The following is a 22,928-nucleotide window of genomic DNA, read 5'->3' on the forward strand; positions in this document are numbered from 1 at the left end:
TGCGATAAAAGTTGGGTGGTTTCCGTGAAGCACACGCAGCTGCAGATCGCGACGCATCGTCTCCAAACGGTACACCTTGCCCCCCACTTGCTGCCCCAGCTTTCGAAACAGATGCTCCTGGTCCCCGATGCAAAGTGTGCCCGTCAACGCCACGCGTTTGATGTTGGCCCATCCGCCAGAACCCACACTGGCTGCGACTTCGTCCATCACATCTCGGTAGCTGGCATCCGAGATGAGTGTGTGCGCCTCGTCCATCACCACGGTGCGGATGCGCTGAAAGCAGACCTTCCCGTGTAGCGATTCAGATCCCACGCGGACAAACATGTCGGTCGTAACGATGAGCACGTCCAGGCCATCTGCCACCTGTGTAGAGGGACCAAGCCATCGCTGGGCACTGTGACCTGCGCCTTGAAATCGCCGCAATAAATCGTTGGCCACGGCCACAAACGGCACAATCCACAGCACCGTACCGGCATGCGGGCGACAGCCCAGCTTGGGCAGGGTACAAAATGTTTTACCCATGCCTGTCGGTGCAACAACAATCAGCCATCCATCCTCGGGCCGGTGCTGGTCAATGGCCGCAGCCAGGTCCAACTGTTCTTGGCTGTTGAAACTGTGGCCCCAGGAGATGCTCGCCTGCTTGGCCAGCTGGGTCATGTAGGGTACGTCATGCTCGGCCCTCGTGTTCATGATGATACGCCCGTTTGCTTCGGGCGAGAGGTCAGTCACCGGGTTCCAGCTGATGGGATAGCGAGCTTCCAATGCTTCTTGGTTCGCGGTCAACTCGGCCATGCTGCGCGTGCGATCTAGTCCAAACAAAGCATGCCATTTTTTGCGAGGCCACTTGATGCATCAGTCGCGACGACATTTTGGTTTGCACATGGTCACTGGCTGTGCGCGCATAGGCCCGCTGGGCCGTGTCCCCAGAGTGTTGAGGTTGAGTGTGGATCAGGCTGCCCAGGGCGCCGGTCGTCTCGGCCGACAGTCAGTTGATCACAAACGTAGTCATCCAGAAGGTTGCGGCGTGTCGCCACGTGGCCACCCCCAGCTTTGGCCGATGCAGGTACGTGGTCATTTGTCGACGAAATGCCGCATAGATGGTGGCTGGGCTGACCATCGCCTGCAGGGGCGCAATATTGAAGAGGAGATGGCTGTTGTTGTAGTGGTTTCGAGCGTCCCGAACCTCGCGTCGCAATGTCATCGTCTCGTCGTGGCTCATGTGGTCTTCATCCAGCTCGTCGTCGAGGAAATCTTCGTCGTCCTGCTCGGCATTGTGAAAGCCATTCTCGTCGTCGGGGGTTTTCAGCCCGCCCCGCTTTTGCAGCCAGCTGCTCAGCATGTGCTCCAGAGGCTTGCACAGCAGCAAATACATGAATATCAGCGTGCTGATTTCCTGGTCCATGTATCGAAAGGTGTGCTGTTTGTTCAGAAGCAGCAGTTTTGGGTTTGCGAGGAAGCGGGTTGTGTCGAGAAGGCATTTTGAAAGAGGTTTGAGAGATATGGTGGTGTCTCGAGGTCAATTGAGCTAGCTGCGGTCGGCAAGCATTCACAGTGACCAGGCCAGATGCACTATTGGAAAGGCTCTACAGACGCACAGGGAAAGTGCAACCCGTGCCAGCCAGAGGTGTCACAACAAACAAACAAACAACAACGAAAAACCGTATACAAGCTTATCACACAAGGCTGTCTGCCAAGACATTGCAAAGTACACGAAGCACACGGGTCGACGCATGTGCCCCCTAGAGGGAAGGCACGCCTCAGTACGTCTAGGTGTGTATGTTAGTCAGGGGATGAAGTCATGTCAGCTTCATAGGGGTTCCTGTGGTAAGACCCCTCGTCAATAACGCTGACCGTGTGCAAAAGCATCTGAACAAAGGATTTGCTGCTCACAACCAACTAGCACCTAGTCCAGCACATCCTCATTGGCCGTGTAGTATACAACCAGCTCGGGATAAATTTGGGCATTGTCAAACACAATCACCTCATGGAATTCCCCAGAGGGTGTCGCGACGACCGAGTCATACCTGAAGAGAATTCAATGGCAAACGCAACAGTCGGATCAGAAGGTGGGCAAAGGCAACATGCAACAGATGGTCGATTTTGCCCAACGCACCGCTCGTTGTTGAGCGCATCGGGCAGGATCGGCGGGGCCAGGGCCCCCCTTCGTGGCGGCTCGTTCACAGAGGCCAGGCCAAGCAAAGCTCGCGTGATAATCAACATGCGCACCCCGTTGGATCCAGCTGTAGCGTACTGGTGACTCTAAAATCATGTGGCCGGCACAGTGTCAATACACTAGCGTTCAGAAGCTGAATTGACACAAAAACTCCACGTTACCACACCTTGCGGGGATCGTCGGCTAAATATACACCTCGGCCATACTTGTGGCCAGCATTGCTACCAGTAAAGCGAATATCTAGGCCCAGGCGCACGATCTTGTCGCGCAACCCTGGGAAGGGGCCGATGCCGTGGAGCAACAAACGCTCTTGACAGGATGTATTGCGAAGCAAAGCTGGAGAGCCCGAGAGCGCATCCCAGGCAGCCGTTTGGAGTTGATCATAGTGCTCCTGTCTTTTGATACGATGCAACATCTCGCGTCGCTTGGCACTGTAGCGCTCCCACAGCACGGGGTTTTGCACGCGCTCTACCCGTTGTACTGCGATATTGGCTGACCCCCACTCGTCAGTGCCCAGCTGCCTCAAAAGGTTAGCCACCTAGTCACACAATAAACGTATATTAGCAGGCTGTTGCAAAAGCGGTGCTTCATCGCCAACCAACGTACTTCTGGAATAAGCTCGGGCGCATCACGCAAAACGTCAATGGCTGGCCCGACATGGGTGTCGACAAGTCGCTGAGCGTTTTGCACAATGCTGAGTAGGTGTGGACGTTGTTTTGGATCCGTTGCAAGCAAGGCGCGCGTTTCCTTGTACAATTTGCTCGTCGAATCGCACATCTGCAATGGAAAAAGGTACATGAGCTTAGAATGTGCTGGCCTTGCCTGATCCAGCCGCACTGACCTCAGCAGCCAGATGCGGAAAGTTGCAGACAACATTTCCCGCTGGTAAAATCCAACTGCATTGATCCACAACCTCATCATCCCGTGGGTGAGCAGGTGGCACCGTTTGTGGGTACATGTAGGTGTTGTAGACAACACAGCCGAAGGAATAGGCATCTTGTGCTGGACGCGCCCCCACTCGGCCCCGGCCAAAAAGTACTTCGGGTGCCACATAGCCTGCCGTGCCCGACGATGCAGTGGCCGTGCATGGCAGCATGGTGGCTTCAGCAGCGGCTTTGGCAATGTCAAAGTCACCCAACCGCACGACGGGTTGATCCTCTGCGCCGTCCAGCATGACGTTGCTCAGCTTGACATCCCGATGCACCAGGCCCTTGCTATGCATAAACGCCAGGGCCGTGCGCAGCTGATTCATCATTTCCGAAATCACAGTTGAGGTGGCCATCTGGCGCGCCTTATCGAGCCACTGTCGCAGGTCTCCTTGCGAACACCACGGCTGCACCAAATAGGCGCTGGGGTGGCCTTCCTTCATGTCCACAAGCGCGCCAAGGACCGGAACGATGTATGGGTGCTCAAGCTGGCGCATGGCGCGGAGCTCACGCAGAAATGTTCGGCACTGGTCCTGCTTATGTTGCCGAGCAAAAGCGTACTCCTTGACAGCCAAATCTTGTTCAGGACTCTCTGGAAGCGCGGCACGGGCCTTGTACACCTTGTGGTTTTGGTTGTCATGAAGGTCAAGCTGGCCCAGGCTGGAGAGCGTCAAACCTTGGTCTACTTCGGTCATGGCCTCCAAGATAAGGCTGGCTGGAAGGTCGGGACCAAGCACTGTGCGGAGCCGCGCTCCCAGCGTGCTTTGTTCAGGGTGCAGAAAGACCAGCAGGGCTGGGAAGTGCTGGTGCAACAGCTGGGCGAGCTCTGCGACGTGGTCCACTTGTGGCTGATTTGATACTTGTTGTCGTAAGGTATCCAGCCGTTCCTTCTTTTCTTGCAGCTTGTGTTCGAGGCTTGGACGCATATCCTCGGGCAAGAGCTGCAGTGCTGCGTTGACACCTTCAATCTCGGTCTGAAGTTTTGTCAGCTCTTCGTGGGCAGCCACCGATTCATCATCAACGTCTTGAGTCAAGCTGTTCACATGACTCATGCACGAGTCTAACACGGAGAGCGCCGTGGCCTGCCAGTCGATCATGTCTTGTAACTGCTGCAGCAGAGCTTGCGACTCGTGGTGTACAAACGCCAAGTACCAGTCCTGATGCTCGTAGTTTGGAGGTGGTTGCCACTGAGCAATTTGTTCGAGACCATTGTGCTCAAGCAGGCTCAGCTTCTCGTGAGCTTGGCACAGCTCCTCCCAGGCCTCGGGCAATGCCTCGGCTGGCGGCGGTGCACTTGCATCCACACATTGCGCGCATTGGCGAAGCGTCTCTACGCGATGAATTGTGTCGGTGGTTCCCGCTCTTGCCACAGCGCCCAGGGCATCGATCAAGGCCAACGCTAGGCACTTGAGGTTGCTGTTGGCGCTGGTGAGCAGCTCTTGACGCTTGGTTTCTACGTCGTGTAGCACGGCAATTTTGCCCAGGGCTGCCCCAAGGTTGGTGGGCGGCGTTTTGGGTGCGTTTGTCAGAGCGGTGGGTGGAGCGGGGCACGCTGCCAGCAGGGTCTGAAGCTCAAGAAGCACCGGCTTCAGCTTAAAACCAGCAGTGACATTGTGCATCTCTTGCAGCACTGATTTTAGACTGTCAGCGTTTGGGTCCAATTGCTTCAAGCGGCTGCTCAATGCTTCGGGTGCTTCCAGTGCTTGGTCGAGCGCGTTGAGGGCCTGGGTGGTTGTTGCCTGGAAGGCAACCCAGTCCATAGCAGGAAACTCTGATGGGGCTTCATCGATGGTCTTTTGGATGTTAGCAACCGCCGCTGCAAGATTGGGATTTTCTTTGGCGGCACCGCTGATAAAGGCATCGAGGTGTGGTAGAGTATGGGTGGTGGTGCGCTCCGGCAGGAGTGGCCTGAGCCAGGTGTCCACCGCCACCACAACAGAGGCTGTGGTCTAAATAAGGATTGCGTGGTGCCATGCGTTGTGATGAGGTGGAATGAGGCTGTGTGGGTGATGGGGCAGTAAATGCATTTGGAATGCAAGAGGGGCAGGCCTACCTTGAGGGTCGGTGCAGGGCTGGGCAGGGGCGGCAGCCAGAGAAGACCCTTGTGAGCAGCAAAGACGAGCTTCAGCTTGTCGCCATACCCGTTGGCACATCCCAAATCGAGGGGTGATTCGCTTGCCTGAGAACATGGCCACAATCAAGCGATTGGAGCGTGTGAGATGGGCAGTGAAACGAGGGTTAAGTTGGGTGATGGGTGTTTGCTTTCTCATGTCAAAGGCAAGGCGACAATGCTTCAGAGTTCGCTGAAAACGCTAGACGCAAGAGCATTCGACGAACGGCTCAGACAGGTCGCAAGGGTTTGAAAGGAAGCGCGGTTGGAGAAAAAAAGTGGGGGCGCCGAGTGTGGCGGGGGTTAATTTGAAGAAATGGCCACCAAGAGCCGCTGGAGAGCGAGAGGCAGCGGCGTGGTGACAAGGAATGAAGAGGTACCCAGATTGAAGTCACAGCATCAGGAAAGGGAAGAGCGAGGCCAGCAGGCGGAAGAGACCAGCAGGGAACTGGGCGGAGTGCAAGGAGCACCGACAAAGCGTGGACGCAAAACGGGGGAAGAAAAGGGATAGCGGGAAAGAAGACAAAGAGCCAGAGGTAGAACGGACGCGCACGGTGGGCAGGGTGTAGAGGAGCGAGGGTTTGGGCAAAGGCGACGAGCAGCGGGAGCAGGAGCAGCAACCAGAGGGGGTACAGGGAAGAGGGAAGTATTGTACTGACGTAGTTCTTGGTTTCAGTATCAACACCGTGCTCCAACAGCATCTCTACCACCTTGGCATGACCCTCAATGCAGGCCTTGTGCAGTGGTGTACAGCCATCCTGTAGGATGATGCATCAGCATGACGTACAGGTACAACATCAACATCATTGTCATCTTCATCATGTGGTACAGGTGCATCAGGGGGAGGGGGAGGGGGAAAGTGGCAGGTACTGTTCTGACGTTGTCTTTGGCTTTGGCGTCAACACCGTGCTTCAACAGCATCTCCACCACCGTGACATGACCCTCAATGCAGGCCTTGTGCAGTGGTGTATAGCCACCCTGTGGGATGATCCATCAGCATTAGGTACATACAGGACATCATCATCATCATCATCGTCATCTTCATCATGTGGTACAGGTGCTTCAGGGGGAGGGGCGGTGGAAGTGGCAGGTACTGTTCTGACGTTGTCTTTGGCTTCGGCGTCAACATCGTGCTTCAACAGCATCTCTACCACCTTGACATGACCCTCAATGCAGGCCTTGTGCAGTGGTGTGTTGTCACCCTGTGGGATAATCCATCAGCATACAGGTACATCATCATAATCATCATCATCATCATCATTATCATCATGTGGTGCAGGTGTAGGAGGTAAGGGGGGGAAGAGGGAGGTTCTGTACTGACGTTGTTCTTGACTTTTGCATCAGCACCGTGCTTCAACAGCAGCTCCATCACCTTCACGTGGCCGCTAGCGAAGGCCGAGTGGAGTGGTGTACTGTCCTCCTGTGGGATAATGCATCAGCATTAGCAACGGCATCATCGTTATGAGGTATAGGTGCACCACCAAGGAGGAGCGAGGCGAAAAAAATAAGAATGGTCACTGAAAGCTGCTTGAGTGCGCGATGGCACGGGGTGGGGTGGTGCCCGGATTAAGTCACGACATCACCAAAAAACAAGACGAGCAAGAAGCACCGACACAAAGTGTAAAAAAAAACAGGGGACGAGAAGGGGAAGTAGGAAAGGAGAAAAGAGCAGAATGCAAAGGCGGGAGGGGCAGGGCAAAGGCGACGAGCAGCGGGAGCAGGAGCAGCAGCCAAAGGGGGTGCAGGGAAGAGGGAGGTACTGTACGGACCTTGTTCTTGGTTTCAGCATCAACACCGTGTTCCAACAGCATCTCCACCACCTCGACATGACCGCTAGCGCAGGCCAAGTGCATTGGTGTATCGCCACGCTGTGGGATGATGCATCAGCATGACGTACAGGTACAGCATCATCACCATCATCATCACCATCATCATGGGGTACAGGTGCACCATCATAGGGGGGTAAAGGGAGGGACTGTACTGACGCTGTCCTTGGCTTCAGCATCAGCGTGCTTTAACAGCATCTCCACCTCCTCGACATGACCGCTAGCGCAGGCCTCCTGCAGTGGTGTACGGCCACCCTGTGGGGAGCATGCACCAGCATGACGTACAGGTACAACATCATTATCATCATCATCAATCATGTGGTACAGGTGCACCATCATAGGGGGGTAAAGAGGGGGAAAAGGGAGGTTCTGTACTGACGCTGTCCTTGGCTTCAGCATCAACACCGTGCTTCAACAGCACCTTCACCACCTTGACATGACCTTTTTTGCGGGCATAGTGCAGTGGTGTCCAGCCAGACTGTGGGATGATGCATCAACATGACGTAAAGGTACAGCATCATCATCAGCAGGTCTACCATCACAGATAGAGGAGGGGTAGTTAAAGGGGCAGGAGGTAGGTACTGTACTGACGTAGCCCTTAACTTCAGTATCAGCACCGTGCTTCAACAGCATCTCCACCACCTCGTCATGACCGTTAAAGCAGGCTCTGTGCAGTGGTGTACCGCCATACTGTGGGATGATGCAGACATGCAGTATAAGTCCCATGTTATACCATAACGTCACCCCATCCAGTGACATATTCAAAGTGTAACCAATATCACACGTCATTACATCAAACAGCATACATACCACATCACCTTTGTATTGGGCAGCATCTCGAATACGTTCATGGTCCCAGCTGGTCAACAGCTGCACCGCCAATAGGGGATCAGATGCGTTACACGCTTCGTGCAGCTGCCTTCCATCATCACTCATGGTAACGGTATAACTCTCTCTATTCACCATCCCGCTTGCTTGCTTCTCTATCCACCACCAATTTCATGAGCCCCCTCCAAGTACAACTCTCCGGACTGGGATCCAACAGGCGCGTGCCGTTTCCAAAAGGGCAGCCTGTCAGCGGGCGCTGCTCTCCTCTGCCTGATGCACCAAACGACCCACCTTGGACCAAATATCTTGTGTGACAGTTGCAAGGACAGGTGTACTTGGTTTCCAAAGGGCACGTTGTCGACTGCGAGGCGAGATCAGTGGTCTCACATTGATGAAAGCAAAGACAATAACCCTCTCAATCAAACGTTCGGGCGTCGCCGCAAGGCCCCGACCAGGAAAGTCCCGTACCAAGCACAAACGATCAGTCACCACACACACAAAGCAAGACACCTCAAGCAGCCCGCCGATGCCGATATCGAGACCGAAACCGCTGCCAAAAAAGGGCGACACGAACAAGAAGAAGAAGAAGAAGAAGAAGAAGGCAAGAAGCCAAAGAGAGAGGGAAGCTTTAGTCAGAAGAAGAAAATGCAACACACACACACACACACACACACACACACACACACACAAGCATGCTTACACCTGCAAACAACAATCATAAAAGCAAATTTTCAAGCGGCGTCAAGCTTAAACGTTCAACGTATCCTGCCCCTTCCTTTGCCTGCCAATGACAGCTCGACCATTACAAGCAGCTTCCAAAAGCACCACAAGACTGGGGCGTGTACTGCCTTGTTGCCAGCCATGGCATTACGAGCCCGTTGGCTAACTGCCCCTCCGCATAACGCTCGCAGCCATTCCTGACGGCGAGCGAGCCAGCTTTAAGCTCTTGACAACAAGCGTCCAAATGGCTCTTTTCGACGCTTCATATGGCCACTGCGGCTAAAAGTCTTTGACCCCTTCTGTGCTGCCAGAAGACCCGAAGCAATGGGCAGCAACAGCAACCATCAGGCATCAATTAGGGGGTGCAAACAAAAACACAAAACGGGAATGTGCAGCTCTGCTGCCAAGCCGGCAATTGGGGGGTCATGCATCCACGCGCGGCTTAGAGGCTGTGATCGAGGGTAAAGCCCCAGAGGTCTTCGAGGTGGGTCCGGTCTTCCAAGAGGCTGGCCAGGGCGTAGTGGAGGCCCGGGGCGCCGTTGCAAGAGGCGTGGGTGAGGTGCAGGGCGGCGTCACGCATGCGGAGGCGTTGCTGGTGACGGGCGTGGGCGGGTTGATTGGCGAGGTGGTCGAGGAAGCGTTGGAAGCGGGGGGTGTTGGTGTCGTGTAGAAAGGTTTCGACCCAGCCGTGGTAGTCGACGTGGCGAATGTAGGGAGCAGGGCGAAGGGCGTTGGTGACAATGGGGATGCAGCCGACGCGCAGGGCATCGAAGAAGCGGGTGTCGCAGTTGGTGTCACCTCGGGGGGTGGGGCAGTATTCGCATTGGGCGTAGAGGAGGGCGGATTCATCGGTGCGCAGGGAGGTGGCTGCAAGGTTGGCACGATCGGAGCGGCAGTTGCCCTGGACAAACGAGTCGTTGCGTTGGAGGAGGGCGTCGGCGACCATGGTGCGTTCGGCGTTGAGGAGGGTGCCTTGGAAGCAGAAGCGGTAGGGGCGGGGCCAGGCGGGATCAAAGGGGGCGGTGAGAATGGGAAAGTCGACGGGAAACTGGGGCAGGACGACGTGGTTGGCCAGGATGGGCTGGAGGTGCGGATCCCGGAGTTCGTGGGACTGCATGTTCTTAATGTCCGGGGAGAGAAACTTGATGTGGGGGTAGTCGGCGAGGAGCTGGCGCATGGGGGCGCGGAGGTTGGTGCGGGCGGGAAAGGGGCGACGGCTGACGGTGAAAAACTGAAGGTGGGGAAAGCGGGCCCGTAGGGGGTCAAGGGCAAGGCGGGCAGCACGAGCAAAGTCCAGGTCGGGATTTTTGGCGCAGCGAGCGTCCTGGCAGTCGGCAGGAAAGGGAAAAAGGACGACATCGGCGTGGGCCGGGTCGGTGACGAGGGTGCGGGTAACATTGGCGCGAATCTGGTCATAGACTGGAAATTCGGCGCACTCGGCGCACCGAGGGCCTAGGGCTGATTCTAGCTCGGCATCGGCCACGTAGACTCTTGGCACGCGGACGCGCGGGTGCACCCGAGTGCAGTTGGGCGGACCCAGGCGGGCGAGCCCCGCTTGTCCATCGGGGCCGGGCTCGGAGAGGGAGCGCACATGCGCGTGCCGGCGCCATGCCGGGGTGCAGGTGAGGCGGTCATAGACAAATCGGATCGTTTCCAGCGGCGAACTGCCCTGGACCCAGGGACCAAGCGCAAACGCGACGAAGAGGAGCAGAAGCAGGAGCAAGGACAAGGATTTCAAAGCCCAGGCCGGCGAAGGCCGCCACCACGCCCGCCGCATCTCAAGCGTGATGTGATGCCGTGAAAGGGGCGGGGAAGGGCGGGAATATATCAGCACGCCGTCCAATACCAGGCGCTACTACCCCGTCCGCCGCGCAGCCTGGTCTCGAGTCTGCCATTCACAGCGTCCGACGCTCAAATATTAAAAAATTAAAAATTAAAAATTTGAATCTCTCTCTCTCTCTCTTAACTCGCTCTCTCTCTCTTAACTCTTCACTCGCTCTCTCTCTCTCTCTGAATCTCTCTCCAAATTCGCTCTCTCTCTCTCTGAATCTCTCTCTGAATCTCTCTTTGAATCTCTCATCACTCTCTCTAAACTTCTCACTCTCTCTGAGTTTCTCTCTCTCTCAACTTTCAATGGTCTGTGTCCCTCTCGGTTTTCATTACTACATGTGGTAATTACGTCGTTTCTTGGTGCCTTTGTCAAACATGATTCTCGTCTTTCTCTGTTTGACTTCTTTTCTCACTACATGTAGTACTTACAGTTAACGTATCTCGTTGCCTCACACACACACTCACACACATCCAAGTTAAAAATAGCAAATCATGCCAATTTAAGCACACACGCCCAGTTGCGCCACATCTTGATGTTCATCACAGCTCTAAGATTTATGCTTTCAACCTCTAATTCTCTGAACCTTGATACACTCTCCTTCCTCTCTCTGCTTTCGCTTTTCTTTCCCCTTATACCAAAACCCCCTCTCAGACTCCCTCTCTATGATCATCCCCATTTGCTCCTACCCTCTCAAAGTCACACGAGCAGCGCTCTTTTCTCTCACGCTGCCTCGCCGTGTGCGCGGCGGCCAGCTGACTCACATTTATCTCCGGCTTTTTCCTTCTGGATCTCGTCCTTTGCAAGCACCTTTCTCTTCTGCTTGGTCTGCGGTTGTTGTCAGGTCAGCTCCCTTGTTCCCTTGTTCCATGCATACCTTCCCTCTTACCCCTTGCCTGCCCTTCTCACGTCCCAACCTGACCGTCCAATTCCAGCTAGCGCCTGGCTGCTCCCTGAAAACCTTCAACGCCTCCTCGCCTCAGCGCGCTCCAACACCAACAGACGACATGTGGGAACCGGTTTCAGATGGGCATTGGGTGCAAGAGCCAGAGTCCGACCCAGAATCCGAAACCAGCGATGCAGGGGAGGACAGAGAAAAAGACCCAGCAAACACTCGCCCAACCGACCAGCACCCCCAGTCCACCGCGCCCGCCCTTAGCGCCCAACTGTATGCCACGTCGACTGCCGACACGTTGATATGCGCGCTGGCTGCCAGCGCGGCCTCGGCTCGCGACACGCCTTTACACGTGTGCTTGGTGCTGGACCGCTCCGCCTCAATGTCCGTGCCCGTCACTGCACGAGATCGCGAGCATGCCATTGTCGAGTACGACATTACCGTCATGGACATGGTCAAGTATGCCGCCCGCGTGGCCCTCCACTGCCTTGCTCCGGGCGACCGCATCTCCGTCGTCTCCTTTGCTGATCAAGCTCGCATCGACGTACCCCCTACCACCCTCCCGAGCACCCCCACTACCACCACCACCACCACCGGCCCCGCCGCCCAAGGCAACTCCGAACTGGCGGCGGTTGTCGCTGGGATCGACCAGATTGCCGCCGAGGGCCGCACCAACCTGTGGGCTGGCCTGCGCACCGCCCTCACCCTCCTCCGCGAGCACCATGTGCCTGGAACCCACAACCTCTGCATTGCCCTCACGGATGGCGTGCCCAATTGCCACCCGGCCCTGGGCTATGTCGAAGCCCAACGCGCCTTTCAAAACGACCCCGACTTTCGCTACGTTCTCAACACCATTCCATTTGGCTACGAAGACATGGACGCCAAGCTCCTTCACCAGCTAGCCCTGCAAGGCGGTGGCATCATGGTCAACGTACCCGACTGCGGCATGGTCGGCACCGTGCTCACCAACATGCTGGCCAATGCCAAGACCACCACCCATTGCGACCTGGCCCTGCATGACCCCCACCGCCTCCTCAACCGCCGACTCCCTTGCCGGGCCGATGTCGCATATGACCGCAAGCTTGGGCGCCTCGCTCTCGGTACCCTCCATGCCCAGCAGCCCCGCCACCTGGCCCTCGCCCTGGATCCTAGCCAGGCTGCCGCCCTTGCGCCTCTGACGACGAGGACGAGAGCGAGGACCTTGAGGATTTTGAGGACGTCGACCATCACACCGTTCTCAAGCTAGATCTGTCGCACCTTTTGACCCTGCGCGCCTTCAACGTACGCACGGGCCAGGTGGAAGAGGTGCCCGTGCCCCTTGCTGACCTTGAACTGCCCGAGTCCGAGGAAGCGCGGACGCTGCTGCGCGATGCTGTGTGTGCCGAGGTGCGCCAGCTCAACGTGCTGATGGCTGCGCGCCGCAATCACACGGCCAGTCAACAGCTTGCTGCTTTTCTGGAAGACCACGACGTACTGGACCTGGACCCCGAGCTGTTTATCGACCTGAACGAGCAGGTGCGCCAGGCCCTGGCCCCGAATGCTTACCGCCGCTGGGGTCATACCTACCTTCCCTCCCTTGTGATGGCCTACACCGCCCACCTTCGGCACAACTTTAAGGACCCTGGCGTGCAACATTTTGGCGGCTCCCGTTTTCGTCAGCTGGCTGCCCAGATGTCCGACATTTTCGACAGCCTCCCGGTGCCCCAACCTTCACTGCACACTGGACGCCGCCTCCCTTCCCTGGCCGTGCTCAACGATTGCCTGGGCGGCTGCTACACCGGCGACAGCCTTGTTACCCTGGCCGACGGTACCGTCTGCCGTTGCGATGCCGTTCGGCCCGGCTTTTGTTTGGCCGGCGGGGCTCGCGTGGCGTACGTCATGGCCACGGCGTGCGTTTCCGGGCGCGAAGACCTCTGCCTTGTGGCCCCAGGGCTGAGCTTGACTCCCTGGCACCCCATTTGCCGCGAGAACGAGTGGTTTTTCCCCGCCGATCGCTATCCCATCCTGCGCAGTCAACGCTGCGCTTTCAAGTATAGCTTTATTCTCGATGCTCCACCGTCGCGCGGGGCCGTGGTTGTGGTCGGTGGCGTCTCCACTGTGGCGCTCGGTGGTGCCGACCAAGCGCGAGCAGCCTTGCCCGCGGCTCGCGACCCCAACGCCGTGCTGGAACACGCCTTTTTTGGCACCACCGCCGTCCGCCGCCGCGTGGCCGAGCTTGCCCCGCTCTCCAGCAGCCGGGTTGCTGGCCGCTACCTCGTGCTTCAACCGCACGCCTTTATCCGCCCGACTCCCTCGGCTCCCATCTCGGACATTGACGCCCGCGCCGTTGTGCCCCTATGCATAACCCTCAACCCGGCTTGGCTTTTCAACTTTTCACCGCGGGCTGTCTCCCAGGCAGCTGTACCTTGCGCATAACTAGTGGCTGTGTAGCGTCCTTTTTCTCTTTTCCTCAAGCCGTGCCGTGCCAGTTTTTCATCTTATCCGTGTATATGACTGCTCATTACCACCTTTATACCAGCCTGCTCGTCTGCATTTTTTTTTCCATTGGGACCTGCCGTGCATGTCTCGTGCCAGTTGTAATTGCAAGACGAGTTCTCAGTCAGGCGCTTTGCAATTTAATCATTCCGCCCCTTTCTCAGACAACACCGCCATCATCCCACCCCCACCAGCCGAGGCTCGCACACCTGCGTCTTGCTCCGCCTCCCCTTTCTTAAAACCCTCTCCTCTCATAATCTCTCTCTCTCTAAATCTCTCCCCTCATGCTCTCTAAATCTCTCTCTCTGAATCCCTCTCTGAATCCCTCTCTGAATCTCTTTGCTCTCTCTTTGTCCCTTTCTCTCTCTCTTGGAATCTCTCTTTCTGTTGATCCCTCTTTCTGTTGATCCCTTTCTCTCTTTTTTTCATCACACGTACACTCGCTCTTCTCAAATTTTTCCTCTCTCTCTCTCTCTCTCTCTCTCTCTCTCTCTTCTCTCAACTTTCTCTCTCTCTCTCCCTCTCTCCCTCTTCTCTCAACTTTCCTCTCTCTCTCTCACCTTTTCCTCTCTCTTCTCTCACGTTTTCCCTCTCTTCTCTCAACTTTTCCTCTCTCTCTCTCTCTCTCTCTCTCTCTCTCTCTCTCTCTCTCTCTCTCTCTCTCTCTCTCTCTCTCTCTCTCTCTCTCTCTCTCTCTCTATTATTAAATTTTTCCTCTCTCTCTCTCTCTTCTCTCTCTCAAAACGAAAACAGCTTCAGTGGAGGAGGATGAGTGAGCGGCGCCGAGGCAACGGCAGCCGGGGCAGTGGATCAGAGGGGATGGGAGGCAGTGGTGCTGGCATGGAGCGCGCTGGTTCAAATAGTGCCTCTACTCCTACTCGGGGGAGTGGTGGTGCAGATGATGATGAGGTAGATCCCCTTGTCTGCGCTGCCCCCTTGCGCTGCTCTCCAACCCCTTGCTACCTCTTTCGTCTCCTCCGCCTCCGCCGCCTCCTCCTCCGCCGCGCCTCTGCCTCCTCCGCGCTGTGCCCCCGCTGTTCTCACACCAAGATTGTGGCTTTTGGCGTACCCCGTGTAGTTTTTGCGAGAAGCCAAGCGGGCGGGCCATCGAACCAGCGCCACCCACGCCCCAGCTCTGGCCGCCATCCTGGCAGAGGAAGACGACGAGGTCGACCCTTTTCTCGCCGAACTGGCCGACAAGGGCGCTCAGCCCGCGGCCGCGCCTCACGTAACCAAAGCCGCACCCGAGCCTTCGGCCTCCACCGCCATGCTCGGGGCTGCGCCCCTTCAACAAAAGGCCCAGACAGCGCCCGTGGCATCCCCGGCCAGCTCCACCCGCTCGAGCCGCGCCCCAACCAAGGGCGCCGCCTCTCCCGCCACACCCGCAAGCCGCAGCCGAAGCAACACTCAAACTTCCACCGCCAGCTCTGCAGCTGGCAAGATCGTCAACAACGACAGCGTCAAGTCCTTGTGCGTGCCCCCGGCCTCCTTTTTTTTTTTTTTGCTCCGTCGTGTGCCCTCTCTCCTTTTCTTCCCACACACTTTGCCAGCCCCCACCTGACGTTTTTAAGACCCACCCCTTTTTCTCCCCAGGCGCCTCAAGCATGGACGCATTCTCCGCTCCCAGGCCCTCAGCCAGCTTTCTAGCAATCTGGCTGCCGGTCACATCAAGAGCGAATCTGGACGGCCGACAGCCCTGGTCAGCCACCGTCCCACCATCACCTAGGCTTCCTTTGCCCCGCCCCAATCACGACGATTCATTCTCCCGCCCTCCCTCGCTACGGCAGGCCATTGGAGGCAAGAGTACTGTTGCCGTTGGCACTGCCTTTGGCCTGGTTCTTATCTATGAGCAACAGGTCTGCTCCCCGCGATCTCTGGCCGGCGCCCTGTCAGCCCTTTTCGACCCGCCACCTCACGTTTGTGGCGGCATACAGACCCTGCAACGCATGCTTGGCAACCTCGAGTCGACGATGCGCTCCGCTGTCACCGCCATCGATCTCGACGTGGAAGAATCTCGCGTCATCTGCGGTTACGAGAATGGTGTCATTGTTCGCTGGGACCTCGTCTCTGGCAAGCCACTCAACAACATTGAAAAGGTTTACAACAGCGGTACGTCATCCGTCCCGCTACCTTCTCTAGACCAGCTTGCCGTCCGTCAGCACACCATCTCCACGTGATCTTCGTCTCACCTCTTTGTATCCTTTCCCAACCCCAACCCCAACCCTGTCTTTCCATCATTGCGAAACAGCGGTCACGGCTCTGGCCTTGACACCAGATCGTCGCCTCGCCGTGTCGCTGAGCGCCGAGGGCTCGGCCTATTCCCATGGGTTCAAAAAAGTCATGGGTGTCCGTGTTGTCGACAATCACTGCATTCTGTCTTCCGAGTACGTTCTGGCATTGCCCCACCTGCCAAGTGTAGCGCCCGCCCCCCTCATCCTACCGCGCATGTCCCCATATCCCGCAACAGTCAAGTCAAATGCTGCACACTTGCGGCTCTCAAGGTCCCTGAAGGCATGAGCTCGCCCGAAAACGTGATTGTTGCTCTCGGCTCGGCCAGCAAGGTAGGTTGTCGTCAGCCTCATCCGAGTGTAAGCCCGCCCTCCATCATTTTTTTACCCCTTTTCTTTGCGCAGGTCTTCGTTGTACGCCTCAAACCCTCCATGCATGTCCTGGCCACGCTGACCGCGAGCAACGATGATGGCATGGGCCTCGCCCTCTTGGACTGGTCTGTTCCGCGTCCCCCTATACGTGATGGGGGAAGCTTGCTTGCCCCAGCGTTCACGACACAGCTCCTCACCCGCCCATCTCCTTGCCCGACTATCTGGCCATTCTCGCAGGACCTGGACCGAGGTGCGCTTTGACAACCGGACGCAAGTGCAGCCCATTCTCACCTACTCGTGGGGTCGCAAGGTCAATCTCCTCAATGTGGGCATGACGTCCACAACCCCGGGGGACAGTGATCTGGCCTGTGTCCCACTGGGTGCTGTTCATAACAACCGTGTCGGCCTGACCATGGTTCGATGGCTCAACAGCCGCATCATTCTAGCCATGGACCGCAATGTACGCCTTTTTGCTCGCACGCGCATTTTTGTGCACACAATGCCACTCTTCTCCCTTCTCTGGCACACCAAAAAGAAATATAATAAAGCGCAGGGTTTGATCATTCACTGGCTTGCCTTGCATGTATCCAGGAGCACGTGCTCGTCATTGACGCACGTGTAGCCCAAGTCGTTGACGTGCTGGACATGGCACCAGCCAAACTGGTCTTCAACCGACACTTTGCCAAGGTGCGTGGCCAGCCTCCACAACGGCACTTTGGCGATTCATCTGATCCAGCTTATGCTTCTGTATTGCTGCTGTCTCCTAAACTCTAGCGCCACATGCAAGAAGGCATGCGCGACTACACCTCGGCCCTGGCTGCTGGCTCTGAAGTGCTGATGGCTCTTGGCAGCGACGCCGTGCGCGTCATTCGTGTGGCTACGTACGAACCACACACGCACCCACTGCGCACTGCGCTGGTTCTTTGGGCTGGCAAAGAGAAGCAACTCACACGTGTCCGCATCTGTATGCCCGCGTTTATCCCGCGTAGCTGGACGGATCGTCTCTTGTACCTGGTCAATAGCAAGGCGTTCCGCGCCGCCATTGAACTGGGTCTTGCCTTTTTCAACAACAAGGCCCTTGTGCCATATGGCCTGAGCTCTGACGATGAAGTCCGCAAATCTCGCGTGCGCGATCAGATGCGCCACATCCTCGAAGCGTACACAGACGCTTGCCTCCAGGCTCAGTACGCCACGTGCTCGTGACTGCGGCCCCCCAGCAATGAAACACAGCCAAACTCACACTAACCTCGCGCTATACTATAGGCCCGAGCCAGCTGCCCCGCCTGCCCAACCATCAGCCACGCCAGCAGAACCCAAGGCAGAGCCAAAGCAGCCCGACCAGGCCCTGCTTGTTCGTCGCAAGTTTTTTCGACAAATGTCACGTGTGCTCACGCAAGCCTCCTTCCAGCTGGGTCTCACGTACGCTGCCACTCCATGCCACCCTGACCAAGGCATTCTTTTGTGCATCCCAATACCCACATCAAACTCACCGATCGTGGCTCTCACCCCCGCCGTCTCAGTGATTTTCTCATGAGCACTTTGTTCGACAAGTTGCTTGAGCACCCAACCGCATTGGCTTGTTTCCTGGAGGAGCTGCGCCCGTTGATTCTGAATGACACCATCACAAGTTTGCCGCCCGTGGTCATGCAGGCCTTTGTTGCCCACTTTAAAGTTCGTCATTACCTCAACTCTCCTGCCTAGGCGTCTTAGTGGGGGTTCATGTTTTGCACAGGCGACTGATGCCACACAAATGCCTTGTCATCAGAAACTCAACAAGCCAAAGATTGTGGAGGAGTGCATTTTGCACATGGACGTTTCAACCATGGATATTAACGAGGTACAAACCCTCCCGTGCGTGCAGTCCTCTGGCCCTGCCTTGCAACTTTTCTCAACACGCGCTCTCACCGGTTCTCTCTCGGACATTCAGCTCACCAAGCTGTGCTGGAGCTACCGCCTGTTCGATGCCATGATCTACATTTACAACAATGGGCTTGACGATTACATCTTCCCGCTGACTGAGTTTATGTCGGTATGTTCTTCATACGCGGAGCCCGACTGCCCAGCGCTACTGCGCGTAATGTCTTGTGCACAGGCTACCCGCCCCAGCTGACCTGGTGAATATTCCCTTCCATGTTTAAATCAGCGGCTGCGTGCCAGCGTCAAGAGCCGCGCAAGCACCATGGGTAGTGGTGATGTGGCTGACCTCCTCAGCCCGCAGGATCAGACTCTTGGCAACAAGCTCCTTGTATACTTGAGCTATTGTCTAGCTGGCCGTGCTTACCCGCGCGGTGAACTTCCTCCGTACGTCGTGTATCTTGATGTTTGGGCCGCATACCGTCTGTCTGGCCCTTCCGTGTATGGCTTGATTTTCAAGCTCTCTCTTTCTCTTTCTCTCCTCTCTCTCCTCTCTTTCACTCTTATTTTGTGGCGCCATCTCTGGCTCGTGTACGACAAATTTGGCCCCTTCAGACACAAGGTCAACAAGGTCCGCGTGAACATGTACCGCCGCTTTTTATTGCTTCAACACGATCCATCTGGTGCCATCAAGGAGACGTACCCCAACTTGCGCACCCTCCTGCGCTTCAATACGCGAGAAGTGCTCAACGTGCTCTCGCTAGCATTTGACGATTTGCAAGTGATCTTGGAACAAGGCGATGAAGAGGCTGTCAACGGACTGCCTTCCCCGCAGCATGTCATCGATACGCTTGAGCACGTCATGAGTAAGGACCCGGCTTCTTTCAACGCCCAGCAGGTCTGTCATTATTGAGGCCCAGCTCTGCTTCATCCATCAGTGGGGCAAAGGAGGATATGACGACATTTTTCTGGCTCCTTGCTGGTATGCCAATTCCAAGCCAAAACCGTCCTCTCACCCGTTGCTATTTCTTGGCGCTCTGCTTCGCAATTTTTCAGCTTTGCAATTTGTACACCTTTATTGCTCGCCAGTTTGCTCGCGGACGAGGCGTGTCACGGGTATGTTCCTGACTCTCGTTATCTTTTTTGGGATGGATGCCCCACCGCGAGGCCACTCATGTAACATCCAACCCTGACCCACGGCGCATGCAGCTTCAAGCCGATCGACTCTTGTCCGTCGTCGAGCGACTCACAGATACGCGCGACGAGACGCAGAAGGATGAACGTGAACAGGCACTTCTAGAGCTACTCTCGGCAACGGGGCTCGAGGCGTTTCGCAAAGACCAGCTTTTGGTCCAGGCCGAGCAGGCGCACTTTTGGGAAGTGTGCAAGGTTGTGCTTGAAAGCCAACGCCGTTTTGCCGATGTCATTCCCTGCCTGCTCAATGATCAGATTAAGAAGCAGCAAGCGTTTCGCTACGCGCATCAAAAGTTGCGCATCATCTCCGGCCAAGAGCGCCAGGACATGGTGGATGCTGTCATCCGCCTCTTTCCCAAGCTGGTGGCCACCTCAGCCCGTGAGGCCGCTCGGCTTGTGATTGAGGACTTTGAGCCCATCTTACCCCAAGTAAGGGCCCGCCCGTCGACACAGAGGCTACCCTTGTGCCACATCCCGTCCGGGGCTAACGCGATTTGAGCTGTGTCCCTTAGCTGATGCGTCTTCTTCAAAAGACGCCAAAGTTGCACTACGCTTTTTTGCTTCACTACAGCAAAGCCAAGGTTAGACCATCCTTGAAATTTGCGTGTCCTTTGTCTGTTCCGAGCATTTCCTTTGACCGCATTTCCTTTACCATCCCTGGCTTGCTTGTCCATTCTCACTCAATGTTGTTTGTTTGCACGCTCTTGGTCTCTTCAGAGCGAAGAAGAGGAAGACAAAACCAGTCGCGAAGTTATAGAGCAGCTCATTGAGCTCATGTGTCAGGTGTGATAACTTGCTGCCAAGGCGATGCGCCTCAACAGCCCCTAAGCTAACACCTTTATGTTGGCGGTCTGCATCTAGCTGGAGCCTGCCCGTGTGTACAAGTTTCTGCAAACCACCAACAACTATCGCGTCGACGACGTACTTGCACTATGCAAGCAGTATCGCCTGCCCGATGCCACGTGCTGGTTGTACGAGGTTAAGGAACAGTACACAGAGGCGTTTCAACTCATCAAGGCTGTACGTGGCATTCTACGAACGCTCGCTCAACGTTTGACACAAGAATCTGGCAGTGTTTTGACGGCGCGTGTGGTTGAATAGGGTGTTTTGCAACGGCTGCAAGCCATGAACCAGGCTTTTGAAGCATATGATAAGGAACATGGTACGCATGGTCCGGCTGCCAGCCTTTGGAACAATGTACCTCGGCTTGTAGAACCGTGTGCTGATCCATAGCGCTGCATGTGTCACCCCATTTCACGGAAAATAAATATCTTATATAATAACAGGAGCGAGTGGGTTGCCCGAGGGCACGGCGGACCCCCGCGTGGAAAGCATCAAGGCCATGCGGGCCATGATGCGAGTGGCTTTGGATATGGTGTCTCGCAGCTCGGCCAAGTATGTGCATGTGAGTCCACGGGCTTGAGCGTTGCCATAGCAGTCTCATGTCGATGATGTGGCTTCAGATTGGAAAACTCGGAAGAGCGACAGGCGCTGTGGTGCCCTCTCCTGGACATGTTGATTGAGGTCCACGGCAAAATGAAAGGCGTGCTGAAGCACACCATTCAGGATCATCGCCAAGTGATTCAGGATACCATCAAGTCAGTCTTTGCCGTAGCTACGCTAGCTGGGCCACAGCGCGCACGAGACAGCATGCCTCATGTTGTGCCGACGATGCCAATGCGCTTTACAGACAAGTGGTGGCGGTGATGATCAGCCATGTGGCACCCCCCATCATTTTGCACCGGATTATCCGAGATAACGACATGGCCGAGCGCTTCCGAGATATCAAGGTTTGTTCGCGACCGAGCCAAGGTTGGCTTGCGCCTTGCCTCTCACGCCGCCATCCACCTTTGTTCTTTTTTTCTTTTTTTTTTTTCTTGACTTATAATGCAGGATCTTGTCATGGGCATGCTGGACACGTACATTTATGAGAAAACTCTTTTGGGCGTGAGTATCGCGCATGTTGAGGCGCACTGGGCCGCAACGCTGTGCAGGTTGTTGCCTTGACCGCCTATGTCACCCTTCTAGACGACGGTCAAGATTATCGGCAATGATATTGACATCATGGCCCATCACCGCTTTCACAGCATGCGCGACGCCTTTTCTTCGCAGTGGCGGTATGTCAGCTTCATGGCCGCCACTGGATTCGATTGAGCGCCGATCGTGCTTGCGCTGGCTCAAATGTGGTCTGATGGGGGAAATGTAGTTGCCCGTTTTGTTCGCAACCCTTGTACGGCGGACACCTTGGGGCAACGGAAATTGTCATGACCCGTACCGGCGCCTCCGCCCATCGATCGGTGCGAACATGTTCCAGACTGCCTTTCTTTGCCGCTTCTTTGTGTCTTGCGTGTTGCCGGCGTTTAGAGCATGCGTTCGTCTTCCGTAACGGTCTTGGGGCTGGGCTTCTTTTCACAGTGTCATGACGAGGCCTTGGGCCAATCCCGCCACCAGCGGGGCCGCCGTGCCGCGCGTGTGGTGGAGCCGCGGCTGTCGAGCGTGAGCTCAGGAGAGGCTACAGCAGAAGCGTCTTCGACAAAGACCCAGACGGTTGAAGAGCAGGTTGAAGATCGAGCTGCACGATACCTCGAGCACACACGGGTGAGCCCTGCGATGCACCCTGATACCTGATGATTCTTCAAGTTTGTTTCCCCTTCACTTTGACTTGATCACTTGATAACTCACACAAAACAAACTTTGCGGACAATGACGATGCAGGCACAAACAGACGGTTTGCTCGTCGATCTGCTGGATCGTTTGGAAGACAGCTTGTACGAAGAGACACCTCGTCCCAAACTTGGTTTGCTGAGCGGCCCCGAGTACGAGCTTCAGCTCGCCGCGCCCCGCACCAAGCGGACAGCCCCTTCTAGCGGCGTGTGCATGCCCACGGTACCCCAAACGCGAGGCAAGGTTCGCATGGGCTTTTAGAGAAATACTTTACACTTACCAACGTACACGTAATGGGTTTTTTGTGTGGTTGCATCGTCCAACACTGGGTCGAGCAGAATGGCAACAACACGTGAATTGAATGATTACATAAGGCGAAAGGAAACTAAACGTGCACCCAATGAAAATGGAAATACGCCAAACCCAATGTAAATGTGAGGGCTGGATGGCAGCCAGAGCCTTGAACAGTCAATGTGCGTACGTTCTTGGTAGAGCGTGGATCTCTGAGCTATGTGGACACTCACGAACAAGGGTTGTTCTAAAATTTGAATTCATTTGCAAAAAGAGTTGTAAATCGATGGAAAAACCAGATGCGATAAGATGATAAAAAAAATGATATGTATAGGTAGGAAAAGCAGACGCAGCTACAGAAGAAAGGAAGGAAACGAACACACGAAAGCACACTGATTGACCACAGCAAGCGTGACCGTTGCACGCCAAAGCATGAAAGTCTGAACCTTCATCCAGATGCATGGGCCAAAAAGTTTGTCAAAAAAAAGAAGAAAAAAAAAGGAAGAAAAAGAAAAAAAATTCTTCGAAAAAGCAATCTGATCAA

General features: G+C 55.7%; 4 protein-coding genes across 4 annotated transcripts; 2 read left to right on the plus strand and 2 right to left on the minus strand.

Moving 5' to 3' along the window:
* Window positions 1-9,025: 9,025 nt before the first annotated feature.
* MONBRDRAFT_30215 (uncharacterized protein) lies at window positions 9,026-10,360 on the minus strand (the record flags this gene model as incomplete). Its single annotated transcript, XM_001750689.1, has 1 exon — window positions 9,026-10,360. The coding sequence occupies one exon, from the start codon at window positions 10,358-10,360 to the stop codon at window positions 9,026-9,028; it is 1,335 nt and encodes a 444-aa protein (XP_001750741.1).
* Window positions 10,361-11,418: 1,058 nt separating this feature from the next.
* On the plus strand, window positions 11,419-13,721 carry MONBRDRAFT_12793 (uncharacterized protein; the record flags this gene model as incomplete). Its single annotated transcript, XM_001750662.1, has 2 exons — window positions 11,419-12,406; window positions 12,463-13,721. The coding sequence occupies 2 exons, from the start codon at window positions 11,419-11,421 to the stop codon at window positions 13,719-13,721; spliced, it is 2,247 nt and encodes a 748-aa protein (XP_001750714.1).
* A 558-nt stretch (window positions 13,722-14,279) lies between these two features.
* MONBRDRAFT_30217 (uncharacterized protein) lies at window positions 14,280-14,927 on the minus strand (the record flags this gene model as incomplete). The annotated part of the gene is made up of 2 exons (XM_001750690.1): window positions 14,280-14,518; window positions 14,660-14,927. The coding sequence occupies 2 exons, from the start codon at window positions 14,925-14,927 to the stop codon at window positions 14,280-14,282; spliced, it is 507 nt and encodes a 168-aa protein (XP_001750742.1).
* A 458-nt stretch (window positions 14,928-15,385) lies between these two features.
* On the plus strand, window positions 15,386-22,464 carry MONBRDRAFT_34684 (uncharacterized protein; the record flags this gene model as incomplete). Its single annotated transcript, XM_001750663.1, has 27 exons — window positions 15,386-15,890; window positions 16,057-16,165; window positions 16,249-16,342; window positions 16,415-16,506; window positions 16,619-16,841; window positions 16,973-17,068; window positions 17,156-17,262; window positions 17,371-17,538; window positions 17,645-17,800; window positions 17,833-18,052; window positions 18,147-18,218; window positions 18,309-18,410; window positions 18,525-19,133; window positions 19,292-19,351; window positions 19,445-19,858; window positions 19,942-20,010; window positions 20,147-20,212; window positions 20,291-20,449; window positions 20,531-20,591; window positions 20,716-20,824; window positions 20,893-21,027; window positions 21,120-21,219; window positions 21,323-21,376; window positions 21,458-21,546; window positions 21,636-21,726; window positions 21,845-22,027; window positions 22,145-22,464. 27 exons carry the CDS (start codon window positions 15,386-15,388, stop codon window positions 22,352-22,354), a joined length of 4,353 nt encoding a protein of 1,450 aa, XP_001750715.1. The 3' UTR covers window positions 22,355-22,464.
* Between the last annotated feature and the right edge of the window lie 464 nt (window positions 22,465-22,928).

The sequence above is a fragment of the Monosiga brevicollis genome, genomic scaffold (assembly GCF_000002865.3).
Source record: "Monosiga brevicollis MX1 MONBRscaffold_46 genomic scaffold, whole genome shotgun sequence".
Lineage (NCBI taxonomy): Eukaryota > Choanoflagellata > Craspedida > Salpingoecidae > Monosiga > Monosiga brevicollis.